This window comes from Berghia stephanieae, chromosome 1 (genome assembly GCF_034508935.2).
Source record: "Berghia stephanieae isolate SIO BIC M18660-M18661 chromosome 1, UCSD_Bste_1.3, whole genome shotgun sequence".
Lineage (NCBI taxonomy): Eukaryota > Metazoa > Mollusca > Gastropoda > Nudibranchia > Aeolidiidae > Berghia > Berghia stephanieae.
In genome coordinates this window covers 113,820,031-113,844,711 of record NC_088360.1, presented here as the reverse complement: position 1 = coordinate 113,844,711, position 24,681 = coordinate 113,820,031, and the positions used below count along the sequence as shown (strand labels likewise).

General features: G+C 38.1%; 1 protein-coding gene and 2 long non-coding RNA genes across 3 annotated transcripts in view; 1 reads left to right on the top strand and 2 right to left on the bottom strand.

Moving 5' to 3' along the window:
• The window catches only part of LOC144962789 (glutathione hydrolase 1 proenzyme-like), a 39,877-nt gene extending 22,648 nt beyond the window's left edge, over positions 1-17,229 (bottom strand). Inside the window, exon 1 of the mRNA XM_078896042.1 lies at positions 16,997-17,229. Coding sequence (XP_078752168.1) covers positions 16,997-17,010 — 14 coding nt within the window. The 5' untranslated portion in view covers positions 17,011-17,229. The remainder of the gene's footprint in view (positions 1-16,996) is intronic.
• A 3,347-nt stretch (positions 17,230-20,576) lies between these two features.
• On the top strand, positions 20,577-24,562 carry LOC144962787 (uncharacterized). Its single transcript, XR_013643528.1, has 3 exons — positions 20,577-20,839; positions 22,615-22,847; positions 24,291-24,562. It is a non-coding gene; the product is annotated as an uncharacterized LOC144962787 (long non-coding RNA).
• On the bottom strand, positions 23,517-24,681 carry LOC144962788 (uncharacterized). Its single transcript, XR_013643529.1, has 2 exons — positions 24,548-24,681; positions 23,517-23,737 (listed from the first exon to the last, which is right to left on the bottom strand). It is a non-coding gene; the product is annotated as an uncharacterized LOC144962788 (long non-coding RNA).

Below are 24,681 nucleotides of genomic sequence, written 5' to 3'. Positions count from 1 at the left end.
TATTAAGAATGATAAAAAGTAGGGAAGGTAGGGGGTGGGGGGAGGGTATTTTCTCGAGTAGGTAAGTTCATTTAGCGCATAATATTTGAGATTTACCTCGTCAAAGCTTGAGCAGCCTAGGAATTCATTTAACCCTCTGCTGCGTTATGGCGGTCCACACCTCTCGTTTCGGATGCTTGCTTATACCTGGAGCAGGTAAGCCGTATCTTCCACGAGTATAAACCTATGCATAACCCAATGATATCGACTTCGTAGCAAAATTACAAGAATGAAAATGGGTAACATCTTGTGTAAAATTTGGTCATATGCAGGTTCAACAAATATAGATATAATATCTAAACCATTTCATTATGTTTTCCATGCGTCCTATGGTGCTTGCGACACTATTAAGATCACTTGAGCACCAGTAATTGAAAAACGGAGGAATATATATTCTAGAGAGATGATTTATATTAAACAGCTCCAGGAACGAAAAGGATTACATACACACACACATACACAAACACACACATAGTATATATATATAAATATATATATATATATATATATATATATATATATAAATATATATATATATATATATATTATATATATTATTATATATATATATATATATATATATATATATATATATATATATATATATATATATATATATATATATAATATGTAGGTGTTTCTAATCCGGCGTAAATATAATGCTCTGGGTGCTCTAGAATTTAAAAAGATAGGTCTCACATTTTAACCAATCAATTGAAATATTATACAGTGAGTTTTTTATTCATTTTATTATTGACACATTTCAGGTTTGAATAAATCGAGAGTTGTGTAAGATTTCATCAAACGGTTTTTTGCCACATGTGATTTATTATTATTATTATATTATTATTATTATTATTATTATTATTATTATTATTATTTATTATTATTATTATTATTATTATCATTATTATCATTATTATATTATTATTATTATTATTATTATTATTATTATTATTATTATTATTATTATTTATTATTATTATTATTTATTATTATTTTTATTATTATTATTATTATTATTATTATTTATTATATTATTATTATTATTATTATTATTATTATTATTATTATTTATTATTATTATTATCATCATCATCATCGAGACTTGTGTAAGATTTCATCAAACGGTTTTTTGCAACATGTGATTTACTATTATTATCATTATTATTATCATTATTATTAGTTTATTATTATTATTATTATTATTATTATTATTATTATTATTATTATTATTATTATTATTACTATTATATATTATTATTATTATTATTATTATTATTATTATTATTATTATTATTATTATTATTATTATTATTATTTATTATTTATTATTATTATTATTATTATTATTATATATTATTATTATTATTATTATTATTATTATTATTATTATTATTATTATTATTATATTATCATTATTATCATTCATCATCATCATCATCATCATCATCATCATCATCATCATCATCATCATCATCATCATCATCATCACATTATAATGATAATAATAATAATAATATAATAATAATAATAATAATAATAATAATAATAATAATAATAATAATAATAATAATAATAATAATTATTATTATTATTATTATTATTATTATTATTATTATTATTATTATTATTATTATTATCATTATCATTATTATTATTATTATTATTATTATTATTATTATTATTATTATTATTATTATTATTATTATTATTTAACTATGATCAATTTATCCAATGTGTAATAAATAAATATTACCAAAAAAATTAACATATTATTTACCATTAAAAACAACTTTACCATAACCCGAATTTGATTGCCACTTTCAAAACAAAGCCAGAAAAGCCGGATCGTATCTTGCCGCCGGCATGAGGAAGTTGACATCGCCAGACAAAATTAAAAACCAATGTTAATAGGACAGAAAAGTTGTGACGTCACACCTTCTACTCTTCCAGTTCCAAAATCATTGGAAGTCCTTTGGAAGACTAATATTGAATAGCTTAAGGTGACGTAGCTACTTTAGAAACAAGATGTATAGAGAGTTTTTTAAGATTATGGGACATAAAAGAGCGAAGATGAATGATCTTTATTGACCACCAGCATATATTTAGACCAGAAATAAGATGCCATCACTCTGTAACCAGGAAATCATTTACACACCGTATGTAACCAATCCTTCAGAAGAATAGTTTTACACTTCCAATACTTTTTACAGGGTGTTTAAAGGCATCTGAACTAGGCAACCTTTATTATGACGTGATATGTTATGGTAATAGGATTATGTCCCCAAAAACTAACGAATTCAAAACTAAGAATTGAGATCACGATTTTGCATTGTATAAGAAAGCTGCCAGTTTTTCATTTGAATTCCATACAAAGGAAAGCAAATCAGACAATTTATCTATTCAAGCTAAATATAATATCGTGCAAAGAAATGAAACTCCAGTTCTTCACAATCGTGAGACATATTGTACTAGCTATATGCTCAATGCAAACAAAAGTTCAATGATTGATCAGAATGCATTGCAAATCCAGGATCGAAAAGAAGCATACATTTTAAAAAGTAAATATTAAAATGATTCAACTCTATATATCATATGAAGATAAACCTAATTCAAGGCAGTTATCCCGATTTATTTTACAAAAGTGATTGCCATGCATATCGAGGTAACGTTGAGTGACAAAACAAATATTTTCGCACTGTTTAGTCAAAGACAGTACTACAAGAAGGATTTTACAACTAATTTATATGTGACCCTCCGCCTCGAAACGGTATTAAGTCGGATTTTTCAATTTTGGGTTTTTGGTACCCAATAATAGCTTATATTATGCTTACAATTTTTATACCAAATTTATAAAATTCTGATATTCATTGCCCAACTATGATCGTTTGAAGTAGGGAGAGTGTAAAAACCAAGTTTTGAGAAAATCGACTTTGAAGTGAGGCATCGTTTTCACACATAATCAAATCAATGGGCAAAGATAACTCCTCAGATACGGGCATTGAAAATTTGACGAGAATAGTAAAATTTGCAGAGACGCCAATTTTCAATTTGACTCACAGGAATTTCAGACACCACTCGGAGGAATTTCAATGCCGAAAGAGGAATTTCCGCACACACAAAAAGGGAATTGGGATGATATTTGGTATTGTGTTTACATATTGTATAGATCTAAACAGATAATTGATTAGAATTATATTATGATATATGAACACATTGCCAAATGCAACCCCAAAGTTTCCTTATTTCAATTGAAGAAAAGCTCCAAAACATAATGATGGTAGTGAGGATGATGTTGTGTTGGTGGTTGTAGTAGTAGTAGTAGTAGTTGTAGTAGTAGTAGTAATAGTAGTAGTAGTAGTAGTAGTAGTAGTAGTAGTAGTAGTAGTAGATAGTAGTGGTAGTGATGATGATGTGGTGGTGGTGGTGGTGACTGTGGTTGTAGTAGTGGCAGTGGTTGTAGTAGTAGTGATGATGTGGTGTGGGTGGTTGTAGTAGTAGTGATGATGTAGTGGTAGTGGTGTAGTAGTAATTACGATGTGGTGGTGGTGGTTGTAGTAGTAGTGATAATGATGTGGTGGTGGTGGTTGAAGTAGTAGTGGCAGTGATCATGTGGTGGTGGTGATTGTAGTAGTAGTGGTCGTGATGAAGATGCGGTGGTGGTGGTTGTAGTGTGTGTGTGTGTGTGTGTGTGTGTGTTTGAGAGAGAGAGAGAGAGAGAGAGAGAGAGAGAGAGAGAGAGAGAGAGAGTGCTAAAAGTGCATCAAGTGATAAGTAGAGCAACACGAACTTTAAAAACCAACGAGGCTAAAGTTTGAGGTCAAAGTATTTGTTATTAGCTATTATTGACAAGTGCAGCCTTGGAAATGGTGGCTCTCTGAGAGAAAGTCAACTCTTGTTTTGAATGTTTCACTGATAGTTGCTTTTTTAAACTTTAAATATATATAACTTATCGTTAATACTTATGTTGAATTATTATGTTTTTATGTAGAAAAATGATTGTAGTTTATGAAACAACCAAAAAATGAAATTTGATCATTTTGACCATTTCCACTTTAAAACCGGTTTTCTTCGTTTCCAAATCCCGACTTAATACCGCTTCGAGGCGTAGGGTCACATATTAAGTCAAAGCCAGGTTTTGGTTTTAAGGGTTTTACGGCGCTTGCAACACATTAAGGTCATATCAGCGCCAGTAAAAAGGAAGAAAATTGGATAGTAAAAAGTTCTAGAATTACAATTAAAGCACCCAAGAAAAGGTAAGACAAAGGGGAATTGGTTCAAATAGGAAACAGATGTATATTCCAAGAGGACACTATCAAAGTACTTAGTTTGAGATCACCTACATGTCTAACCCAGACACAAGCACAGGTCTCCACTAAGAGGAATACACTCAAATGTTTACAAATCATACATAAAATGTAAACAAAACATAATACAGGACATAACAGAGAGATGATTTAGAAGGAAAAAAATATCATCTCCCAAAACTCTAACTATACATTTGGCTGTCTCCCTCCCAGCTAGAGTATCCGGCTAGGGCCTGGACAAAACCAAGTAATCTCATTCCAAGACAAAGACAGAAAGCAAGTTGGAAAACAGATATAGGGGGATAGAAGATACAGAAAGTACCTCCCTGCCGAAGTCAAAGCTAGGACAATGGGGAAAATGTAAAGTGTACATAAGAAATGGTAAGTTTGGGATATGACAACGTCATGATATCTAATGATGTTTTCTAATTGATCAGGTATCCTCAATGATAACGTGTTAAAAAGGCAAAGTGTCCCTATTGAATGAGAGATATATCTTTTGTCTTGTATATTTCAATATATTTTTTGGGGCACTGCATTATCTACCACTTATTTATTTTTTCATTTCCCATTCATATTTTATGTGACTGCTTCAGATATTCATTACCTGAGATTTTTTCTGAAGCAGTGGGTTATTTGTGTAGATTCAAAATTTATAGAATACTGGCTCAAGGTATTAGTATTAGGTGTCGTGGGACCAATTTTATCAAAACACGATTATAAGATCTCAATTTGAACTCATAGCATTTGGGAGTTAATCACGACAAAAGCAATTTATTTACATTTATAAAGATTTTGAATTCAATAATCCAACTGGATATAACTATCATAAAACGAAACGGAAAACTCGAAATTCCGACTAGCCATTTGAAACGGAACAACAAAACAAGAAATTCAGCATTTAATTTTGAAATCCCCCACTCAAGAACAAACCATCATCTTTACTCTTTCTTCCCCTCCACCATTCGACTTTGGAACCTCCTACCAACCACTTGAAACAAGCCCTTTCGACTGATGACTTCAAAATATCGCTCCCTGCTTCCCTCTAAAACCTCTGTTACTGAAGAGACGGCCATACAAGCTTTGGTCTTAATGGAAGAAGAAAAAGATAAAAATATTCTCATTGCATAAATATCTGAATTTATATCATAGAAGAGCTATAATAATATTTTGTCTACTTCCATTGGGGTGTGTCTTTTTTACGAAACCCGCCGAAACCCGCCGAAACCCGCCGAAACCCGCCGAAACCCGCCGAAACCCGCCGAAACCCGATGAAACCCGACGAATCCCGACAAAGTTATGGGAAGTAGGTGGCTGTGGGGAGTGAACCTAGAACTCAGGGAAGTGTACACCATTGGGGAGTGAACCTGGGACTGGGTTTCGGCGGGTTTCGTAAAAAAAAACCAGTGCTTTTTTACGAAACCCGCCGAAACCCGCCGAAACCCGGCGAAACCCGACAATATACAGCAAAGTTATGGGAAGTAGACAACTGTGGGGAGTGAACCCGAGACTCAGGGAAGTGTACACCAGTCGGGAGTGAACCTGAGACTAAGTTTATCGGCCGGTTTCGGCGGGTTTCGTAAAAAAGAATTAGTGCTTTATTACGAAACCCGCCGAAACCCGCCGAAACCCGACAATATCCGGCAAAGTTATGGGAGTTTGGCAACAGTGGGGGGTGATCCTGGGAGTCAGGGAATTGCACACCAGTGGGGAGTTAACCTGGGACTGTGTAAAAAGGATATCAGTGGGAAATAAACCTGGGACTAAAGGGACATGGATACCATTGAAAGTTGAAGCCGGATATGGGAATTGAGTACCAGAGGAGAATGAACCTGACACTATAGAAGGTGGGCGCCAGTGGGGAGTGAACCTGGGATTCAGGGAATTGCACACCAGTGGGGACTTAACCTGGGACTGTGTAAAAAGGATATCAGTGGGAAATAAACCTGGGACTAAAGGGAGATGGATACCATTGAAAGTTGAAGCCGGATATGGGAGTTGGGTACCAGAGGAGAATGAACCCGACACTATAGGAGATGGGCGCCAGTGTGGAGTGAACCTGGGACTCAGGGAAGTGCACACCAATTGGGAGTTAACCTTGGACTGTGGGAGATGGATAACTGTGGGTATCCGAGCCGAACTATAGGAGTTGAGTGCCAGAGGAGAATGAACCTGACACTATAGAAGGTGGGCGCCAGTGGTGAGTGAACCTGGGATTCAGGGAATTGCACACCAGTGGGGATTTAACCTGGGAATATGTAAAAAGGATATCAGTGGAAAATAAACCTGGTACTAAAGGGAGATGGATACCATTAAAATTTGAAGCTTGGTATGAGAGTTTGGTACCAGAGGAGAATGAACCTGACACTAAAGGAGGTGGGCGCCAGTGGGGAGTGAACCTGGGACTATGTAAAAAGGATATGAGTGGGAAATAAACCTGGGACTAAAGGGAGATGAATACCATTGAAAGTTGAAGCCGGATATGAGAGCTTGGTACCAGAGGAGAATGAACCTGACAAAAAAGGGTGTGGGCGCCAGTGGGGAGTGAACCTGGGACTATGTAAACAGGATATCAGTGGGAAATAAACCTGGGACTAAAGGGAGATGAATACCATTGAAAGTTGAAGCCGGATATGAGAGTTTGGTACCAGAGGAGAATGAACCTGACACTATAGGAGGTGGGCGCCAGTGGGGAGTGAACCTGGGACTATGTAAAAAGGATATCAGTGGGAAATAAACCTGGGACTAAAGGGAGATGAATACCATTGAAAGTTGAAGCCGGATATGAGAGTTTGGTACCAGAGGAGAATGAACCTGACACTATAGGAGGTGGGCGCCAGTGGGGAGTGAACCTGGGACTATGTAAAAAGGATATCAGTGGGAAATAAACCTGGGACTAAAGGGAGATGAATACCATTGAAAGTTGAAGCCGGATATGAGAGTTTGGTACCAAGGAGAATGAACCTGACACTATAGGAGGTGGGCGCCAGTGGGGAGTGAACCTGGGACTATGTAAAAAGGATATGAGTGGGAAATAAACCTGGGACTAAAGGGAGATGAATACCATTGAAAGTTGAAGCCGGATATGAGAGTTTGGTACCAGAGGAGAATGAACCTGACACTATAGGAGGTGGGCGCCAGTGGGGAGTGAACCTGGGACTATGTAAAAAGGATATCAGTAGGAAATAAATCTGGGACTAAAGGGAGGTGGATACCATTGGGAGTTAAAGCCGGATTTTGTAGTTGGGTACCAGAGGAGAGAGAAACCTGACACTATAGGAGGTGGGCGCCAGTGGGGAGTGAACCTGGGACTATGTAAAAAGGATATGAGTGGGAAATAAACCTGGGACTAAAGGGAGATGAATACCATTGAAAGTTGAAGCCGGATATGAGAGTTTGGTACCAGAGGAGAATGAACCTGACACTATAGGAGGTGGGCGCCAGTGGGGAGTGAACCTGGGACTATGTAAAAAGGATATCAGTGGGAAATAAACCTGGGACTAAAGGGAGATGAATACCATTGAAAGTTGAAGCCGGATATGAGAGTTTGGTACCAGAGGAGAATGAACCTGACACTATAGGAGGTGGGCGCCAGTGGGGAGTGAACCTGGGACTATGTAAACAGGATATCAGTGGGAAATAAACCTCGGACTAAAGGGAGATGGATACCATTGAAAGTTGAAGCCGGATATGAAAGCTTGGTACCAGAGGAGAATGAACCTGACACAAAAGGGGTGGGCGCCAGTGGGGAGTGAACCTGGGACTCAGGGAATTGCACACCAGTGGGGAGTTAACCTGGGAATATGTATAAAGGATATCAGTAGGAAATAAATCTGGGACTAAAGGGATGGGATACCATTGGGAGTTGAAGCCGGATTTATTTCCCACGGATATTCTTTTTTAGATATTCACAGGTTAACTCCCCACTGGTGTGCAATTCCCTGACTCCCAGGTTCACTCCCCACTGGCGCCCACCTTTTATAGTGTCAGGTTTATTCTCCTCTGGTAGCCAACTCCTATAGTTTGGCTCGGATACCCACAGTTATCCATCTCCCACAGTCCCAGGTTAACTCCAAATTGGTGTGCACTTCCCTGAGTCCCAGGTTCACTCCACACTGGCGCCCATCTCCTATAGTGTCAGGTTCATTCTCCTCTGGTACTCAACTCCCATATCCGGCTTCAACTTTCAATGGTATCCTTCTCCCTTTAGTCCCAGGTTTATTTCCCACTCATATCCTTTTTACATAGTCCCAGGTTCACTCCCACTGGCGCCCACCTCCTATAGTGTCAGGTTCATTCTCCTCTGGTACCAAACTCTCATATCCAGCTTCAACTTTCAATGGTATTCATCTCCCTTTAGTCCCAGGTTTATTTCCCACTGATATCCTTTTTACATAGTCCCAGGTTCACTCCCCACTGGCGCCCACCTCCTATAGTGTCAGGTTCATTCTCCTCTGGTACCAAACTCTCATATCCGGCTTCAACTTTCAATGGTATTCATCTCCCTTTAGTCCCAGGTTTATTTCCCACTCATATCCTTTTACATAGTCCCAGGTTCACTCCCCACTGGCGCCCACCTCCTTTAGTGTCAGGTTCATTCTCCTCTGGTACCAAACTCTCATACCAAGCTTCAAATTTTAATGGTATCCATCTCCCTTTAGTACCAGGTTTATTTTCCACTGATATCCTTTTTACATATTCCCAGGTTAAATCCCCACTGGTGTGCAATTCCCTGACTCCCAGGTTCACTCCCCACTGGCGCCCACCTTTTATAGTGTCAGGTTTATTCTCCTCTGGTAGCCAACTCCTATAGTTCGGCTCGGATACCCACAGTTATTCATCTCCCACAGTCCCAGGTTAACTCCAAATTGGTGTGCACTTCCCTGAGTCCCAGGTTCACTCCACACTGGCGCCCATCTCCTATAGTGTCAGGTTCATTCTCCTCTGGTACTCAACTCCCATATCCGGCTTCAACTTTCAATGGTATCCTTCTCCCTTTAGTCCCAGGTTTATTTCCCACTCATATCCTTTTTACATAGTCCCAGGTTCACTCCCCACTGGCGCCCACCTCCTATAGTGTCAGGTTCATTCTCCTCTGGTACCAAACTCTCATATCCAGCTTCAACTTTCAATGGTATTCATCTCCCTTTAGTCCCAGGTTTATTTCCCACTGATATCCTTTTTACATAGTCCCAGGTTCACTCCCCACTGGCGCCCACCTCCTATAGTGTCAGGTTCATTCTCCTCTGGTACCAAACTCTCATATCCGGCTTCAACTTTCAATGGTATTCATCTCCCTTTAGTCCCAGGTTTATTTCCCACTCATATCCTTTTTACATAGTCCCAGGTTCACTCCCCACTGGCGCCCACCTCCTATAGTGTCAGGTTCATTCTCCTCTGGTACCAAACTCTCATATCCGGCTTCAACTTTCAATGGTATTCATCTCCCTTTAGTCCCAGGTTTATTTCCCACTGATATCCTTTTTACATAGTCCCAGGTTCACTCCCCACTGGCGCCCACCTCCTTTAGTGTCAGGTTCATTCTCCTCTGGTACCAAACTCTCATACCAAGCTTCAAATTTTAATGGTATCCATCTCCCTTTAGTACCAGGTTTATTTTCCACTGATATCCTTTTTACATATTCCCAGGTTAAATCCCCACTGGTGTGCAATTCCCTGAATCCCAGGTTCACTCCCCACTGGCGCCCACCTTCTATAGTGTCAGGTTCATTCTCCTCTGGCACCCAACTCCTATAGTTCGGCTCGGATACCCACAGTTATCCATCTCCCACAGTCCAAGGTTAACTCCCAATTGGTGTGCAATTCCCTGAATCCCAGGTTCACTCCCCACTGGCGCCCACCTTCTATAGTGTCAGGTTCATTCTCCTCTGGTACTCAACTCCCATATCCGGCTTCAACTTTCAATGGTATCCATCTCCCTTTAGTCCCAGGTTTATTTCCCACTGATATCCTTTTTACACAATCCCAGGTTAACTCCCCACTGGTGTGCAATTCCCTGAATCCCAGGTTCACTCCCCACTGGCGCCCACCTTCTATAGTGTCAGGTTCATTCTCCTCTGGTACTCAATTCCCATATCCGGCTTCAACTTTCAATGGTATCCATGTCCCTTTAGTCCCAGGTTTATTTCCCACTGATATCCTTTTTACACAGTCCCAGGTTAACTCCCCACTGGTGTGCAATTCCCTGACTCCCAGGATCACCCCCCACTGTTGCCAAACTCCCATAACTTTGCCGGATATTGTCGGGTTTCGGCGGGTTTCGGCGGGTTTCGTAATAAAGCACTAATTCTTTTTTACGAAACCCGCCGAAACCAGCCGATAAACTTAGTCTCAGGTTCACTCCCGACTGGTGTACACTTCCCTGAGTCTCGGGTTCACTCCCCACAGTTGTCTACTTCCCATAACTTTGCTGTATATTGTCGGGTTTCGCCGGGTTTCGGCGGGTTTCGGCGGGTTTCGTAAAAAAGCACTGGTTCTTTTTTACGAAACCCGCCGAAACCCAGTCCCAGGTTCACTCCCCAATGGTGTACACTTCCCTGAGTTCTAGGTTCACTCCCCACAGCCACCTACTTCCCATAACGTTGTCGGGATTCGTCGGGTTTCATCGGGTTTCGGCGGGTTTCGGCGGGTTTCGGCGGGTTTCGGCGGGTTTCGGCGGGTTTCGGCGGGTTTCGTAAAAAAGACACACCGCTTCCATTGTATCTCATAATAAGGCCGCGCAATGTATAAGAATGGCTTACAACACTCCATCCGTCAATGCATGAATATCAGTCAAATAATTTAGGCCTACGGTTTGGGAGCATTTATCACAGTGGTTTTGAAACAGTTATACGTTTAAAAAGCTTGAGCTTTTATATAACGCAAAATCCACTAAACATGCTCAAAATGCTTTACAAGGGGAACCTAGCCAACTGAAATTCTTAACATGTAGGAAGAGACACGTTAGACGATATTAATATTTTTTTCTGACAAAGACAATATTGTTAACGGCCAGGTTCTCATTTTACACCTGAGCACTGTGAGAGGATGAGAGAAAAGAGCCCTTTTCAAGGACTTGACTGTGCGCCGCTCAGAGCAGGACTCCAACCCGGGACCTTCCGATCCGGAGGCGAGTGACATACCACGAGACCACATAGCCGCCCAAGCACTTTTAGATTTGTGCAGCATCCCGTATTTCTAACCCGACCGTTTAAACATGTGAACATTGATCAGGATATGGGAAGGCAATGTTCTGTTGTTTGTTTTATCCTAAAGTAAGCTGTGGCCAACCAAATTATGTTCATTACTTGTCAAAGTCACAAGGACATTTGACTGAATGGTTTTACAAACGTGAGTTTAGTATTGCGCAATATTCAGTATATGTGCTCTCTAGCCAACAACAAAACCTAGTATTCGAGACACGTGTTTGTTAGGCCACATGCTCATTTTACACTTGAATACAGTAATGTGAGTTTAGATTTGTTTTCAAAGACTCAACGTTATGTCATCTTCAATGGAAATCAATTCCGATATCTACTAGTACTAAATAAACAGAGTGTCATACGACTCGACCACAAAGCCGCACGTATAGATGTAACCTTGTGGTCGAGTGGTATGACACTCGCATTAGGATCGGAGGGTCCACGATTCTAGTCCCGCTCTGAGCGGCTCATAGTTGAATCCTTGTAAACGGTTCTTTACTCACATCCTCTTACATTTCTCATGTGTAAAATATGTACCTGACCTCGTCATCCCCAAATCTAGTGAGGGTGGCACGTCTGATACGAATTTAGTTAAAACTACTCAATTGGTTAACAATCATAATCATATTTAAACTGGTTTTACGGGGGATTCGATTTACGCCATTTATAGTACCCCTGTTGCTTCACGTAACAAAGAAGCCATTTCTTGTGATATTATTGTAGAACCCAAATTAGGTGCTTGGGGGAAAAAATGAACAAATCCGAAGTGGATTAATTTATATGTTAAGGTTTATGCCATCAACATCTGTTTCCCAATCCTAATTACCATAAATCTGAGTTAAAAAAAAAAAAAAAAAAAAAAAAAAAAAACATCAAAAATGCTCTTGCAAACTGATAATTTCATTTGGATTTTTTAAAATATTTAATAAAGAGGAATTTATATTAAGCATATGTGACCCTACGCCTCGAAGCGGTATTAAGTCGGCATTTGGAAACGAAGAAAACCGGTTTTAAAGTGGAAATGGTCAAAATGATCAAATTTCATTTTTTGGTTGTTTCATAAACTACAATCATTTTTCTACATAAAAACATAATAATTCAACATACGTATTAACGATAAGTTATATATATTTAAAGTTTAAAAAAGCAACTATCAGTGAAACATTCAAAACAAGAGTTGACTTTCTCTCAGAGAGCCACCATTTCCAAGGCTGCACTTGTCAATAATAGCTAATAACAAATACTTTGACCTCAAACTTTAGCCTCGTTGGTTTTTAAAGTTCGTGTTGCTCTACTTATCACTTGATGCACTTTTAGCACTCTCTCTCTCTCTCTCTCTCTCTCTCTCTCTCTCTCTCTCTCTCTCTCTCTCTCTCTCTCTCAAACACACACACACACACACACCACCACCACCACCACCACCGCATCTTCATCACGACCACTACTACTACAATCACCACCACCACAACCACATGATCACTGCCACTACTACTTCAACCACCACCACCACATCATTATCACTACTACTACAACCACCACCACCACATCGTAATTACTACTACAACCACTACCACTACATCATTACTACTACTACAACCACCTACACCACATCATCACTACTACTACAACCACTGCCACTACTACAACCACAGTCACCACCACCACCACCACATCATCATCACTACCACTACTACTACTACTACTACTACTACTACTACTACTACTACTACTACTTCTACTACTACTACTACTACAACCACCAACACAACATCATCCTCACTACCATCATTATGTTTTGGAGCTTTTCTTCAATTGAAATAAGGAAACTTTGGGTTGCATTTGGCAATGTGTTCATATATCATAATATAATTCTAATCAATTATCTGTTTAGATCTATACAATATGTAAACACAATACCAAATATCATCCCAATTCCCTTTTTGTGTGTGCGGAAATTCCTCTTTCGGCATTGAAATTCCTCCGAGTGGTGTCTGAAATTCCTGTGAGTCAAATTGAAAATTGGCGTCTCTGCAAATTTTACTATTCTCGTCAAATTTTCACTGCCCGTATCTGAGGAGTTATCTTTGCCCATTGATTTGATTATGTGTGAAAACGATGCTTCACTTCAAAGTCGATTTTCTCAAAACTTGGTTTTTACACTCTCCCTACTTCAAACGGTCATAGTTGGGCAATGAATAATCAGAATTTTATAAATTTGGTACCAAAATTGTAAGCATAATATAAGCTATTATTGTGTACCAAAAACCCAAAATTGAAAAATCCGACTTAATACCGTTTCGAAGCGGAGGGTCACATATGCATAATCTAATCAGGAAAGGAGATGTAGGATATTTGAGCAATGAGAAAATATTCTTGCGATACGCCGAAGATGACTAACGGAAAATAGAAAAAGAAGACTTGTGAATGAGACGTCACTTTAACCCTCTCTTTACCAACCATGGTTCAGTTGGTAGAGCACTCGTTTTACACGCATTAGGGCCGGAATTGATCCCGGGTGTATTCGAGATTTTTTTAAAGACCCATGTCCAGTGACTGAGTTGTTGGATCTGTTAGATCTGACAGAAAGTACTTTGCGATAAACTAGCATCCTATCCAAAGGGTAGCAAGCGACGTGAACTTATTTGCTGGTCTGATAACCCAATTAATTATGGGTTCATTGTTGTAATGGAAATCTAAAAAAATGACGCAAAATATTGTCCATTACAACAATGTTAAATTAGGCCCATAATTGCGTTCGAATGTCAGACCTGCATTAATGTATACTTCGATATCAAGCCGTTGTTATCGTCTGTTTCACGCTTTATTAACCAGGATAAACTCGGGAGGAGGAGGAGGAGAAGAAGGAGAAGAAGAAGAAGAAGAAGAAGAAGAAGAAGAAGAAGAAGAAGAAGAAGAAGAAGAAGAAGAAGAAGAAGAAGAAGAAGAAGAAGAAGAAGGAGGAGGAGGAGGAGGAGGAGGAGGAGGAGGAGGAGGAGGAGGGAAGAAGAGGAAGAAGAGGAAGATGAAGAGGAGGAAAAAGAGGAAGAAGAAGAAGACGAAGAAGAAGAAGAAGAGGAAGAAGAAGAAGAAGAAGAAGAAGAAGAAGAAGAAGAAGAAGAAGAAGAAGAAGAAGAAGAAGAAGAAGAAGAAGAAGAAGAAGTGGAGGAGGAGGAGGAGGAGGAAGAGGAAGCAGAAAAAGAAATAATGGCAATTTGTCATTTGGTTTATGATGTTTGAAATTTAAAATATAATACATATACAAAATACATTAATAAAATAGTATATAAACATCAACATGAAGATGATGTTTCATACGAGTTTCGAAAAACCAAATATTACTCTCTTCATACTCTCACGCACACCTCCACACAACCCTACATACACACACACACACACACACACACACACACACACACACACGCACATACAGGCAGGAGCAAAAAATCTTGGAGGGTTGTGGAAGTAACTTATAGATAGTATGCGCTTGGCTAAGAAGCTCAGAAAAGTGAGTGGAGCAGGCACTTATGTTGGTAACAACAAGAGATGAAGTGAGTAGAAAAGTGCCAGAAGACAATAGAGAATAAAAAATTTTCGCGGCGGTGATGGGGTTTGAACCTGCGACCTTATTGGTACGACAACTCCGCCTGGCCGGTGAGAGCGTGACTCTATCGTATGAGCTATCCACGAACACAAACATATTCGTTTCAAACTCAGGTCATTCCTCGAGCTCTCTCTCTCTCTCTCTCTCACCGACTACTGGACACCGCGCAACACACAACCATCGCGAAGTTACCTGGCCAGCAGTTAAGCTAAAAAGCCAATATTCTCAACACAAACATATAACATAGAAACAATTGTGACATTGAGTATGCTCCGGTATATGGGGTGAATTCTTAATTCAGAAAAGTGAGTGGAGCAGGCACTTATGTTGGTAACAACAAGAGATGAAGTGAGTAGAAAAGTGCCAGAAGACAATAGAGAATTAAAAAATTTCGCGGCCGTGATGGGGTTTGAACCTGCGACCTTATTGGTACGACAACTCCGCCTGGCCGGTGAGAGCGTGACTCTACCGTATGAGCTATCCACGAACACAAAAATATTCGTTTCAAACTCAGGTCATTCCTAGAAAAAAATTTATTCTCTATTGTCTTCTGGCACTTTTCTACTCACTTCATCTCTTGTTGTTACAAACATAAGTCCTGCTCCATTCACTTTTCTGAATTAAGAATTCACCCCATATACCGGAGCATACTCAATGTCACAATTGTTTCTATGTTATATGTTTGTGTTGAGAATATTGGATATTAAGCTTAACTGCTGGCCAGGTAACTTCGCAATGGTTGTGTGTTGGACCCGCGGCTCCAGTAGTCGGTGAGAGAGAGAGAGAGAGAGAGAGAGAGAGAGAGAGAGAGAGAGAGAGAGAGAGAGAGAGAGAGAGAGAGGCTCTAGGAATGACCTGAGTTTGAAACGAATATTTTTGTGTTCGTGGATAGCTCATACGGTTGAGTCACGCTCTCACCGGCCAGGCGGAGTTGTCGTACCAATAAGGTCGCAGATTCAAACCCCATCACCGCCGCGAAAAATTTTTATTCTCTATTGTCTTCTGGCACTTTTCTACTCACTTCATCTCTTGTTGCTAAGAAGCTCATAACATTGCCATCCGGAAGAATAACGGACCAACACACAAAACTGTGTGTATCCATGAACGTTTATAGTCGGGTTAATACAGTTCAGTGAGAATTACTCATAAACGCGGATGGCAAAAAACATCAACAAAGACCTGAGTGACGTCATCTTCGAACTATCTATAACTTTGATAGTAATGGTCACTTTTTACACATTTTCTATATTTCCAACGAGTTTCTCACGCGATTTTCTGCCATTGTGTTGTCTTGAAGAATGAAAACAACTCACCAAGTCATGCCATGTGCTTAAGTCGATAAAATCGTATTTGGACATAAAATCAAACCGTGCTCATCCAGCGTGTTGGTTTTAACACAAAACACACTAAGTGAGTACACGATCCAAATACAGAAGAAGAAGAAGAAGAAGGAGGAGGGGGAGGAGGAGGATGGGGAGGATAAGGAAGAGGGAAAAGAAGAAGAACGATTAACAACTAAGTTTGTTTTGGAAAAGGGTCCTTTCCACCTAATAAATGGCATAGAGTTTGGGTTGTTAAGTTGGAGGATTGAGGAGGGGGAGGGGGAGGATCCTCGTTTTGATAGTAAAGAAATGGATAAAAACTCAAGGGATTGGGGGGGGGGGGGGGGGGAGGAGGTCGATGTATAAAACATAAAAACAAAACAGTGGATCTCAAACATATACAAACTGAGAAAATCTATTTGATTTTATTAGTACTAGTCATAACAAATATGATAAAAAATGTGAAGTATCTATAAAACGTCTTAATTCTATTTGTTTAAAACTCAATTGAATACGACTTACCGGATCTCTGCCATGATGATCCTGGAAAAAAGCGTACACTAAATAATCAACAATGAAACTATCTATGCGATTTTGATGGCTAAAACGAATTCTTGGATTTGGTGTAAATTACCACAGTAGCCCTATCTCACAACGAAATATGTCTTCACGCATGAAATCTCCTTCTTTCAGATACGATACAGGCCAAGGTACGCGTCAGGACACGCTTATCTAAACTACCTTCAGCTCACTGTGTTGTTTACATTACTTTTGATACGCGAGTGGGGCCGCTTGGTTCCAGTCAGCTTCACTCAATCACTCTACTCTTCCTTTCGGTGAATCCAATTACATATTTACTACACTACAAGCGTGTTGCTGAACTCATTACAATTCAACATCTCCTATATTAACACCATGCACACAACTCTCTTTTATTGAGGAGATCGGTTTAATTTACATTGTTTCGCTTTAAATTACATTACCAATTAAATATTTTACTACTTTTTGAAAAAAAAAATGTTTCATTGTCTTTCATTGAAAGTCCTTTTAAATACGAGTTTGTATTAATTATCTCAAAAGTGACAATTTCGTTTTAACGTCCAGCCTCGATATTGCTATAATTTGACAAAGAGTCTGTATCATAGCAATCTTGATAGCATTGGTCTGGATACACGTATATGCTCGTCGGAGAAGTATTTTATAAGGGCGATGATGGAGATAATGGCGTCCGCTTTTGTTTCATAGTTTAGAACCAGTTACTATGCGTCATTACGAGGGAAGTGACGTCGCGACTCTTGAACCCTATTGTTTTGGGTGACAGGCAAAGTAAGATGGCTATGTACCAGCTGGATCGGAAAGCCATCCAGAAAGTGGTTATTTATTACGATTTGACACGGTCATGCGTAGTATTGCACCATTATGGCTCATTTAATTAATTAATTCATTCATCCACGGCCGCACGGATGTCCAGAAACGGTAGGCGAAGTGAAAACTGAGCGTTTAATCTAAGAAATTAACTGATGTCTAACAGTTTTAACTCAGACCTGTTAAATTCTTCGTTTACACGCTCAGTTTTCATGAGTTTTTGTTATCTCGCCTACAGATTCCGGATATCCATATGGCCGTGGATGAATTAACTGAGCGTCTCAACAGCTTCTAAGGCCTGCATCTTTGACACACATGTGTCAGAAATTGTAAAGAGTGTTCAAACTTTCGAGGGCCCACCACTTCAACTGCTCGACATTTATTGACATTTATCTATGATCTATGTCCACATGAAAGCACTTCGAAACTAACGGGGAACAAACGTGTGATGTAAAATACTGGTTCCAATTTCATTGGAAGTGTAAAAACACGTTCTCCGAGGACTGAATACATACCTTGTGGAACTGATCCTATAGTTTGAGGGTGATGGCATCTTTTTTTCTAGTCTGAATTAACGCTGGTCATCAATAAAGACCTTCTATCCTCGCTCTTTTAAGACTCGTAATCTTATTATTATTATTATTATTATTATTATTATTATTATTATTATTATTATTATTATTATTATTATTATTATTATTATTATTATTATTATTATTATTATTATTATTATTATTATTATTATTATCATGGGTGAGTCTAGATTGTTGCAATAGACTAACGTCCTATCTAGAGGGAAGCAAGCAATTTTATTGGTTGTTTAACGCCACAGATACGGGGTTATTTTCGAAGTGCTAATTAACGTTTTACGCTCGTCAAGAGTTTTTTGCCAGACATATTAATCGAAATACCTTTTTTTTTGTGGCTATAAAAGAATTATGGTATCAAATTCTTAATGATATAACATTTTTTTATGCTTGTGAGATTCACTTCCATACTGTTGTCTGTTTTATTGAAATTGATAAGATGATGTTGTCATATTATCTCGACGGGTAACCGCATGTTGTTTTCTTATTGTCCTTGAATAGTAATAATACTTATAATAATAATAATAATAATAATAATAATAATAATAATAATAATAATAATAATAATAATAATAATAATAATAATAATAATAATAATAATAGAGCGCACGATATCCTCAACAATGAGGCTCTTGGCGCTTTAAATTACATCAACACAAAACATTATTTAAAGTACATGACATCAAAAAATAAGTGTTTTCAAGGATTGTGTAATTTGACACACGATTTATAGTCATGTCTAGGAGACAGAGAGAGAGAGAGAGAGAGAGAGAGAGAGAGAGAGAGAGAGAGTTGATAAATTACCTGTCTGTACAATATGTTTTATGTGAATACATTAAAATGGCATATGTAGGACAAAGCTAAATTATGCATTTAAATATATATTACAACAAAGTCTACGTTACATTTCCTAAAGAATAATATTATATATAAGAATTCGGTCAAACTATAATAAACGGGTAGTGCAGGGGGAATTAACCGCGCCTCTTGACCTTGACCCCCTTTTGACAACAGTCATGACACGGATTCGGTCATTCATGTTGGTTTCTTTCTTTATCTTACACTCAGAAAAGTGAGTGGAGCAGGCACTTATGTTGGTAACAACAAGATATGAAGTGAGTAGAAAAGTGCCAGAAGACAATAGAGAATAAAAATTTTTTTCGCGGCGGTGGTGGGGTTTGAACCTGCGACCTTATTGGTACGACAACTCCGCCTGGCAGGTGAGAGCGTGGCTCTACCGTGTGAGCTATCCACGAACACAAAAATATTCGTTTCAAACCCAAAGTCATTTCTAGATCCCTCTCTCACCCACTTCTTGAGATCGCCGATTCGTTCACCACCATCGCGAAGTAATTTTGACCAGCAGTTAAGCTTAATAGCCAATATTCTCATCACAAACATATAACATAGAAACGATTGAGACATTGAGCATACTCAATGTCTCAATCGTTTCTATGTTATATGTTTGTGATGAGAATATTGGCTATTAAGCTTAACTGCTGGTCAAAATTACTTCGCGATGGTGGTGAACGAATCGGCGATCTCAAGAAGTGGGTGAGAGAGGGATCTAGAAATGACTTTGGGTTTGAAACGAATATTTTTGTGTTCGTGGATAGCTCACACGGTAGAGCCACGCTCTCACTTGCCAGGCGGAGTTGTCGTACCAATAAGGTCGCAGGTTCAAACCCCACCACCGCCGCGAAAAAATTTTTTATTCTCTATTGTCTTCTGGCACTTTTCTACTCACTTCATATCTTGTTGTTACCAACATAAGTGCCTGCTCCACTCACTTTTCTGAATTAAAAATTCACCCCATACACCGGAGCATACTCAATGTCTCAATCGTTTCTATGTTATATGTTTGTGATGAGAATATTGGCTATTAAGCTTAACTGCTGGTCAAAATTACTTCGCGATGGTGGCGAACGAATCGGCGATCTCAAGAAGTGGGTGAGAGAGGGATCTAGAAATGACTTTGGGTTTGAAACGAATATTTTTGTGTTCGTGGATAGCTCACACGGTAGAGCCACGCTCTCACCTGCCAGGCGGAGTTGTCGTACCAATAAGGTCGCAGGTTCAAACCCCACCACCGCCGCGAAAAAAATTTTTATTCTCTATTGTCTTCTGGCACTTTTCTACTCACTTCATATTTTATCTTACACTATCACGATGGCAGTCAGCGAGCTCCCTGAGGATATTTCTCAAAATTATTTACTATATTTGACATCCTGGCAAAAAAACACGAGAGGAAGCTTGTTGCCTATAAAAGTATGTTAAAATATTTAAAAAGGAGAACGAAATTTTTGATGTTTTTGCTTCTGTTTATCGAAGCCAACCGAAGAGCGAGAAGCCCCACGACGTGAGTTTTGAGGGAAAAGAAGGCAGTGGATGCCTACTGCTCATACAAAGCAGGGTAAGTGTTCAATTTTAGCTGAGTTTCATTTTTAAAACTACTGTTTAAAGTTACAATCGATTTCTATTTTTCTATGCATCGTCCTCTTCTGCACTGTGTAAATTATCACGACGCTAGACAAGTCATCTCATAGGTCAGTCAGTCATGTGGGTTGTGAAACAAGATTAATTTCAATGAAATGTTAAATGTTAGGTGACGTATGTCTTTTTCATCTTGGTCTTCATGAATTCAGTTTTGTAGAAAGCGTTAGCCTACTACATAAAAAAGTGGTGGGGATGGGAGTTAAGCGAACGTAAGTAAAGGGAGAACAAAAGAGTTGTACTGTCATGTGTAGGTGAGTTAGAGTTGTGTTTTATGTGTGCCCCCTGTTGTTTGCATTGGCTCAGTAGAGCATCGGCTCAATCCGATTATTTAAAAAATATCTATATATCTTGTTTTATTGATAGAAATAAACAAACTTAAGTGCCCTTATTAATTTTTTTAAATCACCGGTATACGATTATCAGAATTACTAGTACTAAGTTCATGATGACAATGATCACTAAAGTCTATTTTTACAAATTTAAAGTAATTTTAATTTGCCTCACATTAAGTTGCCTCTCTCAGTTTATGAGTGCCAAAATGATGGGAAAGTATTTCATTTTTACATCGATTCCATAATTTCTTGCATTATTTAGTCTCACAAATATCTATTACTATTGTTATCATTCTTATTATGATCATATCATTATCATTATTATTATTTTTTTTTATTAGCATCTTTAGTGTATCAATGACTATGATTTGATGCCCAGTTAAGGAATTTTAGTTTTCTCTAAAGTTCTTTCCACTATAATTTTTCAACTGCTTCTCTAGGCATTTCAGTCTTAGAAAAAAAAGGAAACGTGCTTTTTATTATATTTATATTTATAAAACGCAAATATAAAATTTGTGGACTGGGCCATCAGGTAAAATATGATGCTTTAGAGTTAGAGACCAATTATTATTTATGCCATTTCAAGGGAATCAATTACTAAGTCAGTTGAGCTATGCGGGAAATTAAAATAGTAATATTTGTGACTCACCGCCTGAGAAAATATGTTGGGAGTGCGTTTGTAGATGCAAAGAATTGAATTATTTACAAAAATTTTGTTAAAAATTATTGGCGCAGCATCCACTAAACGTGCTCAAAGCACTTTACAATGGGTTCTGGGCCAACAGCAACAATTAACATTTAGGACAGGTCATGACGCCTGTTAGGCAATATTACATTTTTTGTTTCGGACAGAGACACCCTGTTAACGGCCAGGTACTCATTTTACACCTGAGTACGGTGAGAGAATGTGAGGAACAAGCCTTTTCCAAGGACTCAACTATGCGCTGAGTGAGGCTCGAACCCAGGACCTTCCAATCCAAAAGCGAGTGTCATACCACAAGCCCACATAGCCGCACGAAAAAATATGAGACTTGGATTAGATTAATTTTTAATTGCGGAGAGTGAATGTAGTTTATTGATTTATTGTAGAGTGATTATCTAAATTTTAAATATTTTTGATTATTTTAACGTTAAATTCACTTTCTAGCATCATTTTACCTCGGATACCCTTTGTCAAGTGTGATCCATTAGCTCAATTTGGCATAATATTTTTTAATTCAACTTAAAAAGGGGGTTAGCCATCCTATACACCATTTTAAAAATAATATGACTCATCATCTAAATATGTGATATAATTTTCATTCCGAGCAGGTTTTACAAACAAGTGTTGTTTTCATTTGTTTTTAAATTTTACTTGCAGCATATCTGGTGAATGTTCCCATGTTGTTGCAGTAATCCTTACACTGAAGAATTGGCTGCAAGCTGGATTACAAGATATACCTACAGATCCAAGCTGCACACAAGCCTTCCACAACAATGGAGTAAACCTTGTGGCCCAAGAACTGATCCCGAGCCCATTACCTCCATGGTTATTCCCAAACCATGTAGGAATGTAAAGCTGCGACCAGTCATGGCAGCTATTGAGAACAGCAGGTAATATAATGCATTCAAATCATTGGGACAAAACAATCTGCATTGTTACAAGGGTAGATTGTTTGATTTTAGGGGATTTACAGCACTTGCGACACAATTAAATCATTTGAGTGCCAGATGATACGGGGAGAAGTTGTAGATCTGAAGTTGAAAGTATCAAAGGAAAAGCAAGACAAAGGGATATGGTTCGAAGGGGGAACAGAAGATCCCATGAACAATATACTGATGTGCCTACTTTGGCATTGTTAAAAGGCTTATAGTCTGAATTCAATAGACTTTGATTTTTTAAGGCCTTGGGCCTGTTTGTCTTTATCTCTATACCATCAAGAAAAACTAGTGTGTCCGGAAAATCTTTTAAAAATTGTTGTAGCATGTTATTCTTAATGGTGTCCCGATCGGGCCATACTGGCAAACTGTCAAGCCTGAACTACAAGTAATTGATCCATGCCCTAAATAGACATCCTGCACCATTTCTTGATATTTTAAATAAATTGGCAAGATGCAAGAAAGTGTAATTTTGACGCAATTTCATCATAACAAGTAAAAATTGATCTATAATGGGCAAGCAACATGTTGCTTTCATTTGTGTTGATATGGTAAATTACAAAGATGAATATTTTTACAAAATTTCATACACGAAACCAGTGTAACTCTTTACAGCTTCTTTCGGTCCGTGATGGTGCAGGTGTTCAATGGTCATTGAGTGACTGCATTTATCTGCGTCCGTTTTGGGTTTTTTTTTGACAACAGCAGCCTCTTAAGTTCCTCTCCTTTTAATAATTCTTGGGCGTGAAGTCTCTTAGACTCCTTCAGTTGTTGCTTAAGCAAAAAGACTTCTTCTTTCAGTGATAAGTTCTCTGCAACCACTGCTAACAGTGTCATGTTAGAATCTGAAATAAAATGAAATTATTTTTGCAATTAGTTGTCCAGCAGAGACTAGATCAACAAACTGTAATTAATCTGGGTAAGAATATTGAATCTATTGAGACCACCCACTTTTACTTTTACCCACTTACAATGTCTGGAATTGCATTAACAGTACTATCCAGTTAGAAGTTTGTTTTTTCTCTGTCATAGGTATTCTATGTATGAACAGTGTTTTATTTATGTCCAGCTACATAGAGACTGGTAGCCTGCATATCTAATACCCAACATTTTGGATATGCAGATTAAGACTCTGACACCTGTACATCTATGCCTTTTTTAAAAAGGTAGTTGCAAGTCAAGAGGAAGGGAATTGAAGAAAACATTTATGTTTCTATTCTAATGGGCCCGAGAAAAGTATTTTAAATAGAAATTGCTCAAGGCAGCAAGTTGTTTGACTCCAGACAATCTATGTTTTTTTTCAGGCGGTTAAAATAAATTTATCACATGTTCATAAAATCATTGATTTTTTAAAAATATTCTTATTCTTTTCATGCTTTCTTTTTTTTTATTTCCTAGGCTCCTCTCATTGGTGAGAAGACTGTGTCATCTGAAACTTCTATCAGTTGTTGGGATTTGGCACTTCCATGTCTGATAAATTTTGATCCTCCAGAGAGCGTGGTGAAATATAGTCATGAGTGGCAGGATGTATCTAATCAGCACTTCGGATGCCCAAAATCTTGAACATTCAACTGTTCAACAGGCTCACTGTGCTCTTTCCACATAGTAAAAATTATACAATTTGTCATTTCTTTTATATGTTATTAAAGTCATACCTAAATTTGGAATAACCCTTTGTTCATTTTCCTTGTTATCCCTTAGTTCATTTTCTTTGTTTTCAGTCTCCCTGTTGACCACTTCAGTATCCATAGGTTCTGGTGCGGATCCATTTTCGGGATTGGTTGCTTCA